At 39.6% G+C, this 18507-nt stretch overlaps 1 protein-coding gene across 3 annotated transcripts in view; it reads left to right on the top strand.

The window, feature by feature from the left end:
• Nucleotides 1-18507, top strand: part of GLDN (gliomedin) — a 73167-nt gene that overhangs the window by 43834 nt on the left and 10826 nt on the right. The window contains exons 1-4 of one of the 3 annotated variants that reach the window (XM_061347396.1): nt 8596-8868; nt 13037-13088; nt 15351-15368; nt 16550-16657. In XM_061347396.1, the coding sequence (XP_061203380.1) occupies nt 8836-8868; nt 13037-13088; nt 15351-15368; nt 16550-16657 (211 nt within the window). In that variant the 5' untranslated portion in view covers nt 8596-8835. Of the gene's footprint in view, nt 1-8595; nt 8869-13036; nt 13089-15350; nt 15369-16549; nt 16658-18507 lie in introns of those variants that run through there. The other 2 variants (XM_061347395.1, XM_061347397.1) reach the window with 2 other exon arrangements.

The raw sequence follows: 18507 nt of genomic DNA, 5'->3' as shown, positions 1-18507 counted from the left end.
TGTCATGCTTTTCACAACTCTGATAAAATTGCTCTTTTATTTGAAGGTCTGCTTGTTTATATTTATTTTTTTCTTTGAGTCATGATTTGTGCCATTTCTTATCCTTTTGTGGTATCTTCACATCTTTTAATATGGAGGCAAGAAATGTAAATTCAGACAGTGCAATCTGAGGGGGATCTTCCCAGACATGGAATGTGCCAAATTGCTGGCGTGTTGACGTGGGCTGTAGCTACAATGCCTGTGAAGGAACTAAGAATTCTGCCAGAGTGCCCCCTCCATCCTGTATTCCCAGAACAGTTTGAATGTTGTGTCATAGCCATGTGCCATTTTGAGATCTGCAGAGACTTGCACATTTTCTGCTCTGCTAATTAGGACACACACAGCTCTTAAATAAGGGTGTTTGGGGAAAGGGAGGGAATGTGCTCCTTCTTCCCCTCTTTGGAAAAGCCTCGGTGCCTTCCACAGTTTTCCCCTAAATAAGGCAAAGTATTCAAAATACAGTTTTACAAGTATACATACTATTATTGAGTTATATATGCACCTTTCCTCCAAATTGTGCGTCTAGAAAATTTATATAAAAAAACCTTACTTTAAATTTAAAGTCAAACTAATAATAAAAATCTTATATATAAAGACTCCATCCCTTGCTGCTTCGCTTGGTTCCTGTTTCTGCTGTGTCTAAAATCTTTGAAATAGAGACAGTCTCTTAGGAGATGGTTTTCAATAAGATCTGTCTTGCTATCCCCCTTTCCCTGAGTAGTAATACTGCTATGGATACAATTCGTTTTCCTTGGTGTCAGACATGTTTGTCTAAACCTGTCTTCTGGACTTGCTTTGTTAACAGTAGAGGAAAAGCAGTCATTTCTAGGATGTGATTCACCTTGTTCTTGGGTAGAAGTCTATGTGGTCACTTGGTTTTCATGCCTGTCTGTAAGAGGCACTGAGATGTCACAGATGAATTTATGAAGGGTTGCTCTTCAGTTAATCCACTGTATGTGATTTTTATCCTGATTATGTGTAAATAGGTAGGTTACTTATAGAAGCTATAACTCTTCTCACTGAAGAAAATGGAATTCTAGATTATTAGTAGACTTTAAAGATAAAAATGGCAGATTAAATTGCTTTAATATAGTTAATGTCATTCTACTGCATGATTTTACTGCCATCTAATATAGCCTTTCAGTTACCTTTCAGTTATCTCTGTCTTTAAGATTACGATGTATTTTGCCATCAGGACCTCAGAGAATATGTTCTGAGGTTTTTACTTGAGTTGATACATAGTGCTTATAATAATCTGCCTAAAACAGCTAGCAGTTCTCTTTATCTTGTGAATGTTCTGAGATCACATTACTATCTTCTCCAATTATCACACATCCGAGTGCATTTCTTTTGCAGCTGTCTTTGTGGCTGTTATTGCCTTTAGCTTTCTGAAAGTTGTAGATACCTAATAATTTATTAATAGTAAATTCAGTATATGAAATTTCTTCTGTATGATTTGTCAAACAGCTTATATATTGCTATTTATTTCTCTCTGCTTTAAAATTAGTCTTACAATGTACGTTTATGGTGTGTATAGTGATATAGCAAATTAACATATTAAAAAAAATAATTCCCTGTGAATGAAAACCATAAATAAATTGAATGACAAAGTTGAGGGGAAAGGAGCTAGAATAATGTTTCTTTTCAGGACTTTTTGAGTGAAAATTGCCAAGTGATACAGATTGCTTTAATCAGCTCTATATTAGGTTGCACTGTGTACAATACTAGCTGTAAGAGGGATGGATGCAATCTACACCTGATGTAATGTGGAGAGAGAGAGGAATTTCTGAAGTAGAGGCAACCTTAATGCTACACTACTTTATATCCAGCTATTTTTCTTTTTCCACTCTGGCATCCTTGTGCCACAGAGACAACCACACTTTGGACAGATCCTGGAAAGTGGGTGATGTAAGAGAGATCCCATAATATAAAAAACTCTGAATATTTCCTCTGTTGTTGGAAACCCTTTACCAAAAAATATTTATTGTTTTGTGTGCCACTTTCAATATATACACAATTTAGGTTTGATATTTTGTTTGATAATGAATATTCGGTATTTACTTCCTGCCTTGGTTATGTAGTGGTTGAGGAATGTTCTCTTCTTCCTTTGATTCCTTACTGAACCGGAGGATCCTTTACAAAAAGCAAGGAACATTTTCCAAGGTCTGTGGATTTTTGCACTTGTATTCATTGTTTTCATATTCCAGAGGTGTTACAAAGATGTGATACATGTCTTGAGCCGCTCAGCATTTGTCATGTGTTTTGATCAGTTGCTTTTATTCCCATAGATTAAATTATGAATGGGTGGTTGTAGCCATGGTGTTTAAATTGTTCTGTTTGACTTCACTCCTTAAGTCATCTTTCTCTGTGATTCAGCTTTGATTTTTTGTCTAACGCACATGTATTGAAGGAATTCTGAGCAGTTTTCTGGGAAAACAGTCTTTAGCTGCCAGTCTCCTAATGATGCATCTCTAAGGCATCTTCCTCCAAGACTACTGAACATTTATTCAAAGACTATGAAACATTCTGTTGATGCCGCTGAATAGTACTCTTTGTGCTGCACTACTTGCAGATATTTATGGGTTTATTTTGACTTTTAAACACCCGTGTGGCTCACCTAATGCAAAATTGTTTTTCATTGGTTCTTAATTTATGATTTATCATTAAGACTGGATATTAAAAAGTAGCAGCTGGTACATCCTTTGCTCTGCATAAATGTATTTCTTCTTGTATCTCTGTATTAAGTAGGAACTTCCAGAAATCGGATACCATACTTAGGGTATATGTTGCTGATTTCTTAAGAAGCTTTACATCTTTGTGCCAATGAAATACACAGTGCAAACTTGAAGGGGTTGGGGTACAGCTCAGCTTTTTCAGGTAGCAATTTGATAAGCATTACCTAGCACTTCCAACTCTTTCCATGCAGAATTTGTATTTGTAAAGTATTGTTTAAAAGGATGTTACCCTATCTCTAGCGAAATATTTCTATCACGAATTTCACTTATTCCAGTACTGTTTAGTCTGTAAATTTTCCTTTTTTTTATTGGCTGCTGTTTTGGTGGTAATATATGTTTGTTTAGGGCACATCCATTGCTGAAACTAAATTAATTATTAATTCTTCCTGCCAAAGTATAGCAGTGAAGAAAGAATTCCACACACCTTTCTTTCTATTATTACCTTTCATCCTAGGTTAATCATAGAATAGTTAGGGTTGGAAAGGACCTTAAGATCATCTAGTTCCAACCCCCCCGCCATGGGCAGGGACACCTCACACTAAACCATCTCACCCAAGGCTTTGTCCAACCTGGTCTCGAACACTGCCAGGGATGGAGCATTCACAGCCTCGCTGGGCAACCTATTCCAGTGCCTCACCACCCTAACAGGAAAGAATTTCCTCCTTATATCCAATCTAGACTTCCCCTGTTTAAGTTTTAACCCATTACCCCTTGTCCTATCACTACAGTCCCTAATGAAGAGTCCATCCCCAGCATCCCTATAGGCCCCCTTCAGATACTGGAAGGCTGCTATGAGGTCTCCACGCAGCCTTCTCTTCTCCAGGCTGAACAGTCCCAACTTTCTCTGCCTGTCTTCATACGGGAGGTGTTCCAGTCCCCTGATCATCCTCATAATATATAAAACTTAATTAATTAACCTTTCTGGAGTATTCTATAGCAGCATCTAAGGCTTCTTTTCATGACAAGAAAACCCCACCCCTTGGGGTATAAAATGGTCAGAATTGTACTGTTTTCTGTACATTTTATCTTCCTCTAATTCTGAAAAATACTCACTTGGTTTTTGTTCTTCACCCACACCCCCCTATCCCCTCCCCCCCCGACTTGAAAAGCAAGCCTGTGTATCCAGTGTGCTATATAATCTGTGTGGAATGTATGTACAGAAATGGAGTGGGTTGCATTGTGGTGTCTGTCACTGATACAAGCCTGAAGTAATTCTGTGGGGTGAGGTTAATCATGGAGCTTCGTGTAGTCTGAATCACTGTTAAGTCTGCTATTGTGGATGACCTACAGTTAATGCAAAGACATTTCAAACCTACATATTCCATTTTTTCCGAATGTGAATAGTCTAGGACCTAATATGAATTTCAAAATCAAGCCTTTCTTTTTTGCATATGGCAAAAATTAAGCATTTTAACATTTCAGAGCTAAGCCTTTGCTATAGAAACAGTGCTGGTTTCGGTGCCAATATTGAATTGCAGTTGTGATTTGGGTAGAGGAGCTCTGCAGCTGGTTTGTTGCTAGTGTACTACATGGTTGGAGCAGCGGTAACAAAGATGAAGAAAAAGGGCTTTTATATCCCATGGTGGTTTGCTTTCCTGAGTACATCCATGCTGAACATAGAGTTGCAACAGTTACCGGTATCAGCCATTGCAAGGAAAAGTATGCCAAACTTACTGAAAAGCATTACTTTCATCAGTTTGAGAGTCCAAAGAATGATCTTCCCCATCTACTTTGTAGGCTTGGAGAGTAGAGTAGATTTGGAATCCCAAAACCAATCTATTAATCCTGTACCATATTTCCTGAGAAGAAGGGGATTCAATAAAATCTGTCAGTTATCACAGGAAGTTATGAAAGCTTTCTACATTTATTTCACTTTAACTAGTTCAGGAAAAGAGATTACTTTCTTTGTAATAGCATTTATAAAGATTATAAACTGTATAATCTTTAAATGGCCTCACCAGCAGAAGTTTGCTTATCTATCTTTAACTGTGTCATCCTCAGCAAGTCAGCCCTTCTTTAACATTAGTTATCCAAGTGAAAATAACATGCCATATAATATATAATAACATGCCAATCTCCAGTGTGCTTGATCCCTGCAACAGCTGCCTAAACAGATGAGATTTCAGTAATAACAATATTTACAAAGTAAGACATCAATGCAAACATTAGTTAAATGTAACCTATCTGAATACATTATCAGGCTCAGAATAATCAAGTGATAATCTTTATTATATAAATAGAGTGTGATGGAGATACAAAAACGTCTTGTGGTAAACCTGCGTTTTACCGCCTAACTATTTTAACTGTGTGACTATGTGAAAAGCATAAACATGATGATATATCTGTAGTTTGCATATTTATATTGATAGTTTCTATCTAGTTCCTGTATAACTTGGGCAGATTTACATCACCTTTGTAGGCCATGCTTCAGTGCTCGTCAGTTTTGATGCACATTTGTGTTAGGATATGCTTTAGAAAAACAAATTCTAAAATGACAGGAAGGAATTGAAGTGCTGCTTGCTGGCATTCTGCCTACCTAAAATAAAGACTGATGGGTTTATGGGATAAAGTTTTCTCACATTGGTTTAGACTGCTACTGAGCATATTTCTTCTGTAAGCATATTTCTTTGGGTAAGGAAACAGGAGTGGAAGTTTCCAGAATTTATCATCGGCATTCCCAAGCTTCCATTCTGCTTTGCTGATACCAGTCTCCATTTCATCATGGAGAAGGAATAAAGCCATAAAGCATGAAGCTGCATTGCACTTGATAACAAGTGATGTATGAACAGACAAAAATTTCAGATGTTATATAGGGAAAAAAGATCTAAAGGAGACGCAGGACTCTAGGGCAGTAGCAGAGGATGAGATGATATAGAGACATGTGGAGGAAGTGCTGGTTATATGGTGTGGGGAGAGACTCAGTAGAAAGCTGGGAAAGGCACATCCACAGCCCAGTGAGACAGCTACTTCTGCCGCTGAAGAAGCTAACGGGACTTTCCAAGCTGTTTCAGCTTGGGAACCCCTTTGCCACAAAACCTGGCTGTTGACTGATGCCTGACTTTCAAGACAGGGCAATTTCTTGATGGAGGTGAAACGCCTCATGTCCTAGCAAACTAATCACAGTACTGCACAGACTGCCATGTAACTTGTGGTGTAGGTAGCAGCTCTGGAGCGACTAACAGCCTAGGTAAGTATCCTGCTAACTCTGCCAACTGAGCAGGTTCTGCAGCCTTAGGTAGGATTTTCATAGTGATCCAATGGCCCATTCTTTTAAATGAACAATATTCAAATTATTTTTGATTGTAATGCAAAGAAAGCCCTGCAAGATTAGACAGATGGGCAAATAAGAACGTTCTATTGCTTCTATTATTCTCTAGATGGTAGCTTGTGATTATTACACTCTTTTAACTCAATCATTATGCTCTGAAATGAACAATAAACATGAAAAATTGCTGTTTGTTATGCTATCTGGTCTCGAGAGTGCAGTTCTATTCATGTTCTCAGAAAGAACGCCTTTGTTTGCTGTTATGGTAATACTTACTAGTTTTATCGTATCTATGAAATTATAAACTAAGATGTATCTTCTGGGAATTTCTGTGCAAGGTCATAGCTCTTTTTTTCTTCCCCCCCCCCCAAGACTAATAGTATAAGCAAAACTCAAATATGTACTTGCTTAGGAGTTCAATGTCCATGTTTTCTCTGGGATAAAGTTAATTTTCTTCTTAGTAGCTGGTACAGTGCTGTGTTTTGGATTTACTATGAGAATACTGTTGATAAAACGTGGATATTTTGGTTGTTACTAAGCAGTGCTTACCCTCATCAAGGACTTGTCGGTTTCCTATGCTTTGAACAAGAAGCGGGGAGGCAGCATGGCCAGCTGATTCCAACTAGGTGGGGTATTTCATACCACAGGGCATAGTGCTCGGTATATAAACTGTGATGAGTGGCTGCATGGTACCTAGTTGCTGACTGTTAAACCATGGCACAGAGTAAACAATTAGTCCCGTTCTCTTCATTGGCATCACAAAGACTTATTTACATATGAGTAGAACTTTGTGATAGCTTCAGAATAGTCTGCCAAGGCCTCAGAAACAATTTTTCATGAGGTTTTTGCATTTTTTGTTTTGTTGTTATTCCTTAGGATGTCAATATTTTACTGGTGGAACCCATTCTAAGACTGTTCATCCTGCAGAATATGTACCTCTGTCTGATGTTAGTAGTCTTACATAAAATGCATTATCTGCAATATATGGTGAATTGCTCAAGCAAGCAGTAGTTTAAGCTTCAGTGAGACTGGTTTTGGTGAACATTTCACTGGAGGCCAGTAGTGGGAATATATTTAGGTAATGAGGTTGTAGTTCTGTCAATATTTGTTTTGGTTTGGGTTGGTTTTTTAATTAAATTTTAAATGGTGCAAAAAAAGAAGCTAAAAAACTTTCCAAGATATGGCAGAAGTTGAGCAGAAAAATCTGCTTTCTCTGATTCTGTGGTGGTGAGCCTTGTACCTTTGAACGTAAGATGATTTGCATTTCTCGTCTGTCACTGTGGGATGAGATGGAATGATGTTTGTCCTCTCTGCTTTCACTCTGCTCTACCCAAACCCATCATGACAGTTTCAGAAGGAAAGTGTCTCCAATGTGATGCTTGAGGACACCACTGCTTTTTGCAGTAAGTTGTTATTTCAGAGATGAGAACTTTAATATGATGGATTTGTTTTCCCATCTTGGCTTCTCTTCTGTGTTTGACCTACATCAGCAGAACCATACGTATTCAATTCCAATGTGATTTGACCTGTTGGTTCACCCTTCAGTGCACTGTGGGATGAACATGAAATACAGGTCCATGGCATAGGTAGAATGGAGACAAAATGTACCGGATGAGCTGCAGAGATCTGCAGAGGACTGTCACTTTGATAAAGTTAGGATCAAGAACCCTCTCCTGTAGGAACCCTGGCGTTCAGAAGCTGTGAATGTCTTGAGATAGATTTGAAATAGTAACAGTGTCAGAAAGCACACTTCTTTGTCTTTGAAAGTAAAATGCCCGCACCTAAAATAACGTTTCTGAGTTCAGTAACTTCCATACTCTTCATGAAGTCTTCATATGCAAATTCTGCTGTTCACAATAGTGAAATTCTGCATAGCTCATTTTCTTGTCTTTACTATGAATTAATTGGGAGCAAAATATTAAAGACAGCCCATGTCACAGAAGGTCTGCAAGAGTAATTTGGGAAAAGTCAGTGCATGACCATCTGAAGCAACAGGTAAAGTGCTATTAGTGAACGGCGTATGATTTTAAACTGTGATTGTATGAGCCTCAGAATGACAGTGCATGTATGAAGGAGGGATTTTTACTTTTGTACCATAGCTTTGGGGAATGGAGTTAACGAGAATCGTGGTACCTGCAGAAAGTCATGTGCAATCTGCGCCGTTTAAAACTACCCCGTGCCTACCGGCAGCCAGCTGAAGGCTCTCCCAGGCGTTCCCCTCCGGAAACGGTCGACTCGGGGCAGTTTCCCCGTCACGTCCAGCCCGACTTTGCTGGGCGGTGGGAACCTGCCCCGAGGTGCGTGGTCCAGGTGCGGAAGCGGGGAGCAGGCGCCGGGCCGCGGTCCCTGTGCTCTACGCTGCCGCCCCTCGCCCCCGGCCCCTGCCTCGCCTGTTCTCCCTGTCCGCTCCGCTCCGGCGGCTCCCGGCCCCCCGCCACTCCCCTCCGCCCAGCCAGCGGCCCACGGGCCCCGGGGGACATAAATCCCTCCCCGCCGGCGGCAGCCGTTCCGCGGCACCCCGCGGCGATGGCGGCGGCTGCGGCGGGCGGGCGGGCGCTGCGGTGCGCGCTGGCGGCCGTGGGGCTGCTGTCGGCGCTGAGCGCCGCGGGGACGCTGTTCCTGCTGGCGCAGTGGCGGGAGCTGGGAGCGGCGCTGCGGGAGCTGGAGGCAGCGCGGCCCCCGGAGGGCAACGGCTCCCTGCGGGATCTGCTGGACTCCGGTGCGGCGCCCGCCCGCAGCAAGCGGAGCCACCGCGGAGAGCGCGCCCGCGGACACGTGCGGGCCGAGAACGACGAGATGCTGATGATGATGACCTACTCCATGGTGCCGGTACGGCGGAGCGCACGTCCCGCCGGGGCTGGGGCGGGAAGGGGGCCGGCAGCGGCGGCGTTGGCCCTTGGTCCCCGCCTCTAGCCCCAAGGGGCTGCGGGACTGGGGCATGGTGGAGCTGAGGCTTGTCCCAGCTCCGGCCCCATGGTTCCGTTGGATGGGCGATGCTGACATTGCCAGGTCTGGGCCGCTCTTGCTGCTGCTGAGTTAACGTTGTGCAAAAATACCCACCTGATGCTTTCAGAGTGTGGTGCCTAAGGAGCAGCACCTGTTACCTGTAAATGATGAGGCCTTAGAGTTGATGTGCCATCTAGGTTACCGGGTATGATGAAACTTCTAAACTGATAGTTACATAGATAAACAGAGTGAAGTTATTTGTTAGAAGCATGGGTTTAATGAAGCTTCAAAAATATAATTGTAATAGGGTCAGCCTTCTGGTTTTGGATCTTTAAGTCTCTGCACCACTAGCAGAACACCCATGTGTTTCCTGCTGTTAAGTATCTCAAGGTGAGGTACTTGACATCACTTTACCAGCACATGTGTCTGAAGGTGATAGAACCCTTTGAGTAGATATTAAATTTAAAAGTAGTACTCGATAGGTCAGTAGAGAACTTTATGTCCTTCCTCTAGCAAAATTGCATAGTTTTTTGCACTTCAGTGAAAAGATTATCCTTGCTTGGTGTTAACTCGGTTATGTAGTTGAGAAGGTACACAGGTCATATAGTTTAAAAAGTCTGAATAGATTTAAAAGCTTTCAAGTTCTGAGTCAGAAGTACAGGAAAAGTATTACTGTTATGGTCAACTTACTGGAAATTCTGTCCCAGTGAGGACTAAAGGCCTTGGCCCACAAAAGAGCAGGAGAGGCTAACTCCAGCTCCTACTGCTGTCACTAGTATTACTGGTTTGAAACATCACTTACAGCAAATACCTTTTCAGTATTGTTCCACTGGCATTTTTGTTAATGAACCATTGTGATGATGGTTTTGCAGTGATGGCATCTCCATTAATATTCAAGCTAATGAGATTGTAGAGTACAGGTGATCATAGCATAGCATTTTGATAATACAGTTGTGGGAGTTTAGGATAAGTAATTATTTCAGGTCAAAGTGGAATGTTCATCATTGTTTTTTGGAACCATAATTCTCAAGTTACTGTTACTGAGCAGGGCTCTTCCAAGTTTGAAAACTGAAATGACTTTCTAGAAACATAAAAAAAGCCCCAAACCTGGAAGACAACAGTGTGTTTTCTTTAGATTTTTTTTGGATCAGATAACATTAAAAAATGTGATGACCCAGTGAAATATTTTCATGTGCTGTAGCTAAGCTTTTCATCAAAACATTTAGTCAAAGCTTCTTCCTGTTTCTCTTATGAAACCATCTTTGTGTTTGGCAGCTACAGCTCATTTTGTTCCAGCTGACGTGAACTGCTGCTTTGAGTCTAAGGAATCCACAAATAAGATTATTAGAGAAAAGGTTCAGATCCTGACAGGGACTGAACGCTGCCGATGCTCTCTGTTAGGTGCTGGGGCTTAAATCGTTAATGGCTGTTGGACGTCTAGATAATCTTGACAGTGGCAGTTGAATATGCTGCTCTGCTGTCATTAGGTAGCATGTGTGGATTGAATGACTTTTTATCATCCTCTTCAAATAGCACCAAGTGACACGGTGTATATTTTATCAGCATGTGGCAAGACTCTTCACTTGTGCAGCATCTCCTTTTAAATCACCCCTGTGACTACTGCTATGTGTGATGTGCTCAGTATAAATGTGTATTCTGTAGGGAGCTGGTTGGGGAGTTTTTGTGCCTCTTTTGCTCTCACAGAGTTTCCATCGAATATTTTTCATTCTGGCTGTTGCTCGGTGTGTATCTGTGTGCAGACACACTTGATCAAGGGGAAAAGTCCTCAGAAAAAATTTCAAGCACCCCCTCCCACTCTTTCATTTATCCATTTTGTGCCTAACTCCTACTAATGTAATATGAAGACTTGAATGCTGCTTTGTCTCACTTGTAGTGTGAGATAAAGTTACTTGCAGTTGGTGAGATGATGTTTACTACAGTGGCAGGCCTTAGAACGATATTCAAGCCTCTCTTGAATGTAGGCCCTGAGTGGAGGTTTCCCCTGAGCAGGGTCTCTCCTGTAGCAAGGGCACAGGTTTCTGCAGGTTGGTGCTGTAGGTATCAGTACCCTACACAGCTGCTGGTCTGGGGAGGTCTGTTGTGGCCACTGCTCAAGACTATTTGAAATAGCTTTAGGTATCAAAAGTCATATTTTATCTTTAATAACATGAGTATAGTTTATTTGGTTCTGGGCCTTTTGTTTATGTATTTATAAATATATTTACTTTGTAAGAGAATAAAAGTAGGAAGTTGGCAAATCTGGTGCTTTAGAAAGGCTGCTAAGAGGGTAACAGCCCAATAAACTTGAGAGTAATAAGTTTGACAGTGAGATTTAAAACAGTGCAAGAGGTGATGTCTTATGGCTATCTAGTTATCAGAGTTGTTGCTTCATAACTTTGGTTGTCTTATTTCGTTTTTTTCACTCTTTCGCAGTGACAAAACTAAGCTTTTATTATGTAAATAATATACTTTTATCTGTAGCTTTTCTTCGTGGTGGTGCTGGCTGATTGAATGACTGCTGTATTCATCTTCCATAGCTAATCAGGAGGTTCTGCTGTAAGCTAAGACAGTTCGAGTGCCATGTTTTTTAATTGCCACCTGAATTGCACTGATTGGTAAAATTGGCATTGCACTGCTGGGATAATTGGAGGGCCCCAAAGCAAGTTGCAATCACTTCAGCAACCTCAACAAAACCATTTAGATTAAAATGCAGTTTGCATTAGAGCACATGTGGACAATGTGCATTTTACAAGTTACATGGTGAAAGCCAGGTGTTTTGGAAGGGTGGGAGGGGAAAGAGAACAAACAAATTCTGATGTTCAAAACCAGTTAGCTCTTCTCAGCTAAATTAAATTGAGTCTAAAATTTGTAAATACAAGAGCTGTTTCAGTACAGTCTAGAATCCAGTGAATTCTCCACATGTATCTGAGTTAAAATCCTTCATTTGATTTTGCAGCAAAAGAGTACTTGCCTCAAAATAGTTGTCCTTTATTTGAGTCTGTTACATTTGTTGCTTGAAGCTGATGATGCACTAGTTTTAAAAGTAAAGATTAACAGCAGCAAATAACATTGCTAGGATTCAACATCAATCTGCCTTTCAGATTGACTTGCATTTGTTTGTTCTCTTTTGGGACTGGTGCATTCCATTATTTGTAAATAGAGTAGTTTTATAAGGATGAATAAATGAGCAACAGTGGGTAAATAGTTCCTAAATTATCATATATTGCACAGCTCTGAAATAATGATCTTTTTAATTTCTGACTATAAACATTAGAATTGCCCATGAAGAGCTGAGGCACTTCCAGTGCTTGGGTTCATAATATCCTCATTTCTGCTTGGTGTTTTGATGAGCTGCAAAACATTCTATGGTAGTGACTCTCACTCTTAGCAAGCAGGACATGTAAAATGAATGCTTTCCCAGCCAAAACCCACGTGTTTTGTAAAGATGACTTTTTAATTGATAAACTTTAGTCTATTCTAAATTAAAAGCATCTGTATGAATATATTTTTCAGCTTGGTTTTTATAAAGTCAGTTATTGCTGGAATGGAGTGTTTTGAATGGACGAAACTCCATTCCAAATCAGTAGATCTTGGTTATTCCAAGATAAGAAATCCCTTCATTCATATTTCTCACTGGATATGTTATGTTGGACAAGTATTCGTCATTTGATATGAATTTAAAATAAAATTGAATGTAACCTTTATTGGCTGATTTTGGCTTTAATACCTTCTAGTGATAGAGTCAATGCATGGACAACCATGCAGCTTTTACAATAAAGTATGGACTTTAATGCCTAGATGATGTATGGAGTAGTCTGCCAAATATTTTCTTCTTGCCTTCAGTAAGATTTAAAATGATGTATATTAAACGGATTCCTACGAGAATCGCTGCCTGAAGAGATGGATGGAGTCACAGGGTTAAGGTAGTTTATTCTTACAAACACAGAGTGGACAGTTTTATCTTTGTTTTGGAATTATTTCTGTAGGCAAAGTAAAACAGATACTTCTATGGCATGCATTGTCTTCAGCTTCACTTTCTTTGCAATTTTAGGTCCGAGTGATGGTGGATTTATGTAACAGCACAAAAGGGATATGCTTAACAGGTACGTTTATTGCCTTAAGCACTGCACCTATGTTATCTTCAGGAATAAAGAATTACAGTGTCTTCAAAGAGCTTGAGGTCGGTGACTGTGTCAAAGAGCTGTGCTATTTACTGAGAGTGTATATATCAGTTATGCTACTTGTTTAAAAAAGATAATAGGTGCTACTTTGGGTTTTACCTATGCCAACTTAATATAAATGTTGGAATCTAAGGAACTCAGTTGATGTTAGTTGGAGCTATTTTGTTCCCAGAAAATCTTATAGACTTGGGTGTTTAAAATACTAGCTGAGGTTTAGTCTTGGTATTTTTGTGTACATCCCCACACTTCAAGTCTACATGGGATGAACCTACAGGATGTAGAAACTCACTTCCATTGTTTAACTGCTGTGGAGTAATGAGGCTTAGATGGGTAACATGTTTGCCTACCCCTGCTTTGCATTGGACCATGGTAACAGGACATTGGGTTTCACATGTTATCAGTGAGGAACTGGAATGTCTGATAGCTAGGAGAAGAGATTATCTGAGAAGTTTCTATGTGATTTGATTAAAAGAATGTCAGGATGTAGCCATTTTAAGGGCTATGGTCCTGCTTTGAATTCTGTAACAGACTGAGTTGTGTTCTGTTTTGAAAATGTGAAGATTAGAAATAAGCCACTTTTTATGTGTTTAAGAAAATGCTTCACTTACTGCATGGTTTGTGTTTTCAAATGGCTGTCGGGTCCATGTGGCTGAACTGATTTCAACATAAATGAGTGTTGTGGCACTATTACCGTAGTAAACACAGATGCTAAATACTGCTTCTGAAAATGCACATCAGTTCTGACTGCAACTGAAGCTGAGCCATAGACACCTTAGAAGTTTGTTTCTTTGGGCTACAGACTTCTGAATTCATGCTGCTTGGTGCCTTCTGCACATTTTTGCTCTCTTGACACCATTAAACTTTGTTACTGGTTTTCTCTGCTGTAAGCCTTTGTGACAATTGCTGCTTTTTCAAGTACCTTTCTTGTTTACATTATGCTTATACAAGGATAATAAAGATCCTCAGTTTCTGAGATAAGGAAGTAATTGAACGCACTGATGGGTGTAACATTGTAGTGTGGAAAAAATGGTCATTTACTGGAAAATTGGCAGAAAGATGTTAACTGACGTTACTGCCTGTACTGATTAAAAGAGATAATTGCTGTAACGGTATTATAAAATAGTTTTCACTTTACTCATAATGCTTTCTAATTAATGCTGAAAATTGTCATCGTTAGGGAAATCTAGTAATTACTGTTATTTTCTGTTGTAGAGTTATGTTGAAACAAGACTACTTTGTTGGCTAGATGAAAATGCTCACAGAACTAATTTGGTTCTTTAATTGCAACTGCCACCTTTCTTTGTATTCTCCTAACCTGCTTTTCCTGTTTGGTTTTCGTGGCTTTTTTTTTTTTTTTTTTGAATATGTATTGGTAATAGATCTTATTACAGAAATATTTTTGGTTTATTCTTGGTTTACTGTTGCCTGCTGTGCTTTCTGCTCATTGAGGCCCTATACCTGAACTAAGCCAGAGAGAATGAGACAGATTTTATTGCATGGCATGTTGCTGAATAACTGAGCCAAGGCCAGTTTCTAATACACCAGACAGGGCCTGTGGAAAGCTTGAGTTCCAGACTGGAGGAGGAATACGTGTGAAAAGCCTGATTGTGATTTAGATGTAGTCAATGATAATGACAAGACTTTTCATTTTTTTCCCCCTATTTAAATAGTTTGAATCCTGAACTGCAATGAAATACAACACATGAGAAATATAGCATGTATTTTTAATGTGTATTTTCAACAGGACTTTTAATTATGACATTCATCAGTATTGTTAAACCTATTCTTCTTCTGCAGTAGGATTGCAGAGAGCACTTATATATAGGAGATGTGATGATCGTTAAATGCCTTGCATCCATCCACCTAAGCCGTGAAAGTGAGAGTACATTGTAGAGGTGGTTGTTTACCAAACCTTTATCAATAGAAATTTGCAAAAAGCAATATGAATGTGTCTGTGTAATTGCTTTTAAGGATACTCTTTCAATGAGTGAGTTTCTGCTAATGTTTAAATAATTATTTATAATACAAAGCAGCTAAACCCATAGGTGTTCATTTTGAAATCTGGGGGGGGGGTTTCCTCCACTTTTACTGTTCTGATTTAATCCTGATAAATACAGTTTGGAATTGTTTTTTGTTTCTTACTAGCTTAAACTCATCATTTCTTCTTTCTTGTTCTTGTTGCAGGCCCCCCAGGTCCCCCAGGTGAGGTGCTTGGTACAATTGCACTTCATTTTGCATAATAGAAACAGTTGCTGGTACAAAACCTCAAAATGTAGAAGTGTATCTTTTATGGCACAGTCTGCTTTGCTAATTAGAGTGAGAGGGTTGAATGACTGCCTGCCTTTCCTGCCTTTATAATTACCGTATTTAGGTCAATTCATGCCCCTTCTGAGCAGGGGGGGAGGTTTTAGACATTATACTTTTCTAGTGGAGGGAATGCAATAGTTTCACATTCGCCAAAACTTATTTGATCAAAACCAGGTGAAATTAAGAATGTTTAAGTAGCATTTAGCTGAAGACATGAATGTATGCATATAAACCCCCAGCAACCCGGGTAAATTGATATTATAACACTAAAAGCATCACTTAAAAACAAGTTGGTTAATGATTCCACCCTCCCATCACTCCCATAACTTTCCCCCCTTGCTTATTTAATTCTTTCTGTTCTCCCTCATGGGTTGCTAGGCTATGTGAATGGTTACTTGCCTTCTTTCTGTGCTGCTTTAGCTGTGGGTCTGCTTAGAATAATTCTCTATATCAGAAAATCATCAGGCACATTTTGTTTGTTGGGGTTCAAATAGCAGCGAGAGGCAGTGATGTCTTCTCAATCAAGCAGTCATGGTTTGGCACTGCAGTATCCTGGACAAGTAGGTAAATGTTGTTCTTGTGTTAGATTAGTCCAGCAGATACCATGAGCAACATTAAATTTTATGTGGCTTGTGGAAGGTGCTACACTCACTGCCAAATTCAGAAATAAATGGGTTCCACAGTGCTTGTCATTGAAGTGGACTCCAAAAGGCTGATCTGTGCTGGCCTTAATGCAGATTGTGGGCAGTATTAATTTCATTCAGTTTTCTTATGTACAGGCCAGGGCAAAAAAGCATCTTATGTTAAGTTTGGTTTCATAGCTTTTTGTTGTTTGTTGTGGGTGGGTGTTTTCCTGTTTGTATTGGTTTGGTTTGGTGGTGTGGTGGGGGTTTTTTGTTTGTTTGTTGTAGGAGGATACTCTGTTGGCATGAAGAACATAATGGCCAAATAGAGGATTTTATATGTCATCTGTATTAAATATATATAAACTTACTTTATGTAACTATAGCAGAATTAAGGATAAATTGCATTTAACAGCGCGAGCATTTATCATTTATGCCGTTTGGTTTGTTCAGGGCCTCCTGGACTTGATGGACGACCTGGGTACAATGGATCAGATGGACTCCCAGGTATACCAGGACAAAAGGGAGAACCAGGAATAAGTGGAAAAAGAGGAAAAATAGGTATTTTTTTTCTTTTTTTTTGGTGGTGGTTTAAAAAAGAAATCCTTTCTTACCGTTATTTCAGATGTAGTTGCTTTTAGACCTGTGTACAGGGAAAAGGGTTTCAGGGTTTACAAAGAAGCTGCATGTTACAGAATTATATAGATTCATGGTCTTACACCAAGCTTTGGTAGATTACTTCAGATCTTATTCACAGTAAGGAAGATGATACAATATTGCAGATTAAAGCTGTTGGATCTCAGTATTCTGAACTTGCTAGTAAATACTGTTCTTGGAAGAATATTTCTGTTCACTCACCTGCCAACATAATGGCCCTTAGACTTTAGGTGTCTTAAAAAAGGAAAGCCAGAGTTTGTGGGTGGAATCTGTTACATATTATCACAGTTTTAATTCCAGATTCATAATAACTATGGCAGGAGCTGTATATTTGCATATTTTGCCTCTTTTCTATATTGTTTATTTAGGCTGGAAGCTCTTATTTTTCAGTTTTGGGTACACTTTGTAATGTGTTTAGCCCACAAGGGATTTTTTTATGGTGGTTGATGAAGCTGTTTAGCCCAACTTTAAAAGTTTTCACCACAATATGTTTCTGCTAAAAACAGAGAGAATCAACAGCAGAAGTGCTGTTGTTTCTTAGCAGTCCAGCTCATCATGAGGAAATGGGACAGGCTATTAGAGAACAGAATTAGACCTGGCAAGCTAGGTTCAACAGATCACTGTACAGTAGCTCAGGCAGTTACTTCAGGCAAAGCCTGTAAACTACTGTGAAGTTTTAAAGTGGAAGCAATTGGTTTATCCACTGACTTGTCTGATGCACAGCAGCAATGTACAAGCACTGATGGATAATTGGTGCCTTCAAGGCAGAATGAAAAAGCAATTGGGTTGTGCATGGTAGAAAGATAATGGAAACAAAAGGGCATCAGAATGGTAAATTTGAGAGGGGCAGAGAAGAGGGAAGGGTATGTCCATGAGTGAACAGGCTGACATTAGCAGGTTGGTATTTATAGTGGCCCATCTATTATTCTGGCTTTTGCACATAGCTGTGTGATTTGCTGCCAGGTACAAGTGGAACAATTGCCTACTATATCTTGAGATACAGCATGATCTGTCACTGCAGTAGCCCCAGTAAATGTTTAAAATTGGAAATGGAAGTGAGAACCAGTATTCAGTCAGTGGCAATTGTGCCAAAGGCACACTTCACATTTCTCCCCAGAACTGTAATTGTTTCAGATTTCACAAAATCAATTTAAATAGTAAAATCCTGAGTAGAAAACTATGCATTTTATTCTCAAGTATTAACAAATGTAATTCAGTTGAAACCTATGGCTGCAAGAACACGTGCATTTCTACTTGTACAACTGTACTTGTACTGTACTGTACTTGTACAACTTGTGCAACTGTACTGTTGTGCTTGTGCAACTCTTCTAAAGCAAGAAAATAGAAATTGCCACAGAAGTTGTGTCAGTTATGCAAACACACCATTGTTTTTCTTATTGCACAACTAAATCACACAGGACAAAGGAACGAATACCTTCCTAATCAATCAAAAAACCAAGCAATCAAGTGCAAAAGTATCTGGACTGATACTTTCACCAAGTGTAGAGGGAGGGTTATAGTAGCCATGTGAAAATGTTACCAGGAAGATGTTCCTGTTCTCTGTTGGGACACTGGAAAATGTTAGAAGTGCAGTTTGTGTGGTAATGTTTAGTAATTGCTTTAAGAAAAAGCCTAGAACCATGAAAATGCTGTTCTTCAGTGCCTTACAAATGTGAGATAAAGACAGTACTTCACATCTTCCCTTACTATTCTTTCTTACCCAGAAATTTTCTAGCCAGTGTTAACGAGGCCCA

Source organism: Neopsephotus bourkii, unplaced genomic scaffold (assembly GCF_033783945.1).
Source record: "Neopsephotus bourkii isolate Nb327-2 ecotype Australia unplaced genomic scaffold, CSIRO-AGI_Nbou_v1 NB_318, whole genome shotgun sequence".
NCBI lineage: Eukaryota > Metazoa > Chordata > Aves > Psittaciformes > Psittacidae > Neopsephotus > Neopsephotus bourkii.
This window is presented reverse-complemented; position numbering and strand designations above follow the sequence as displayed.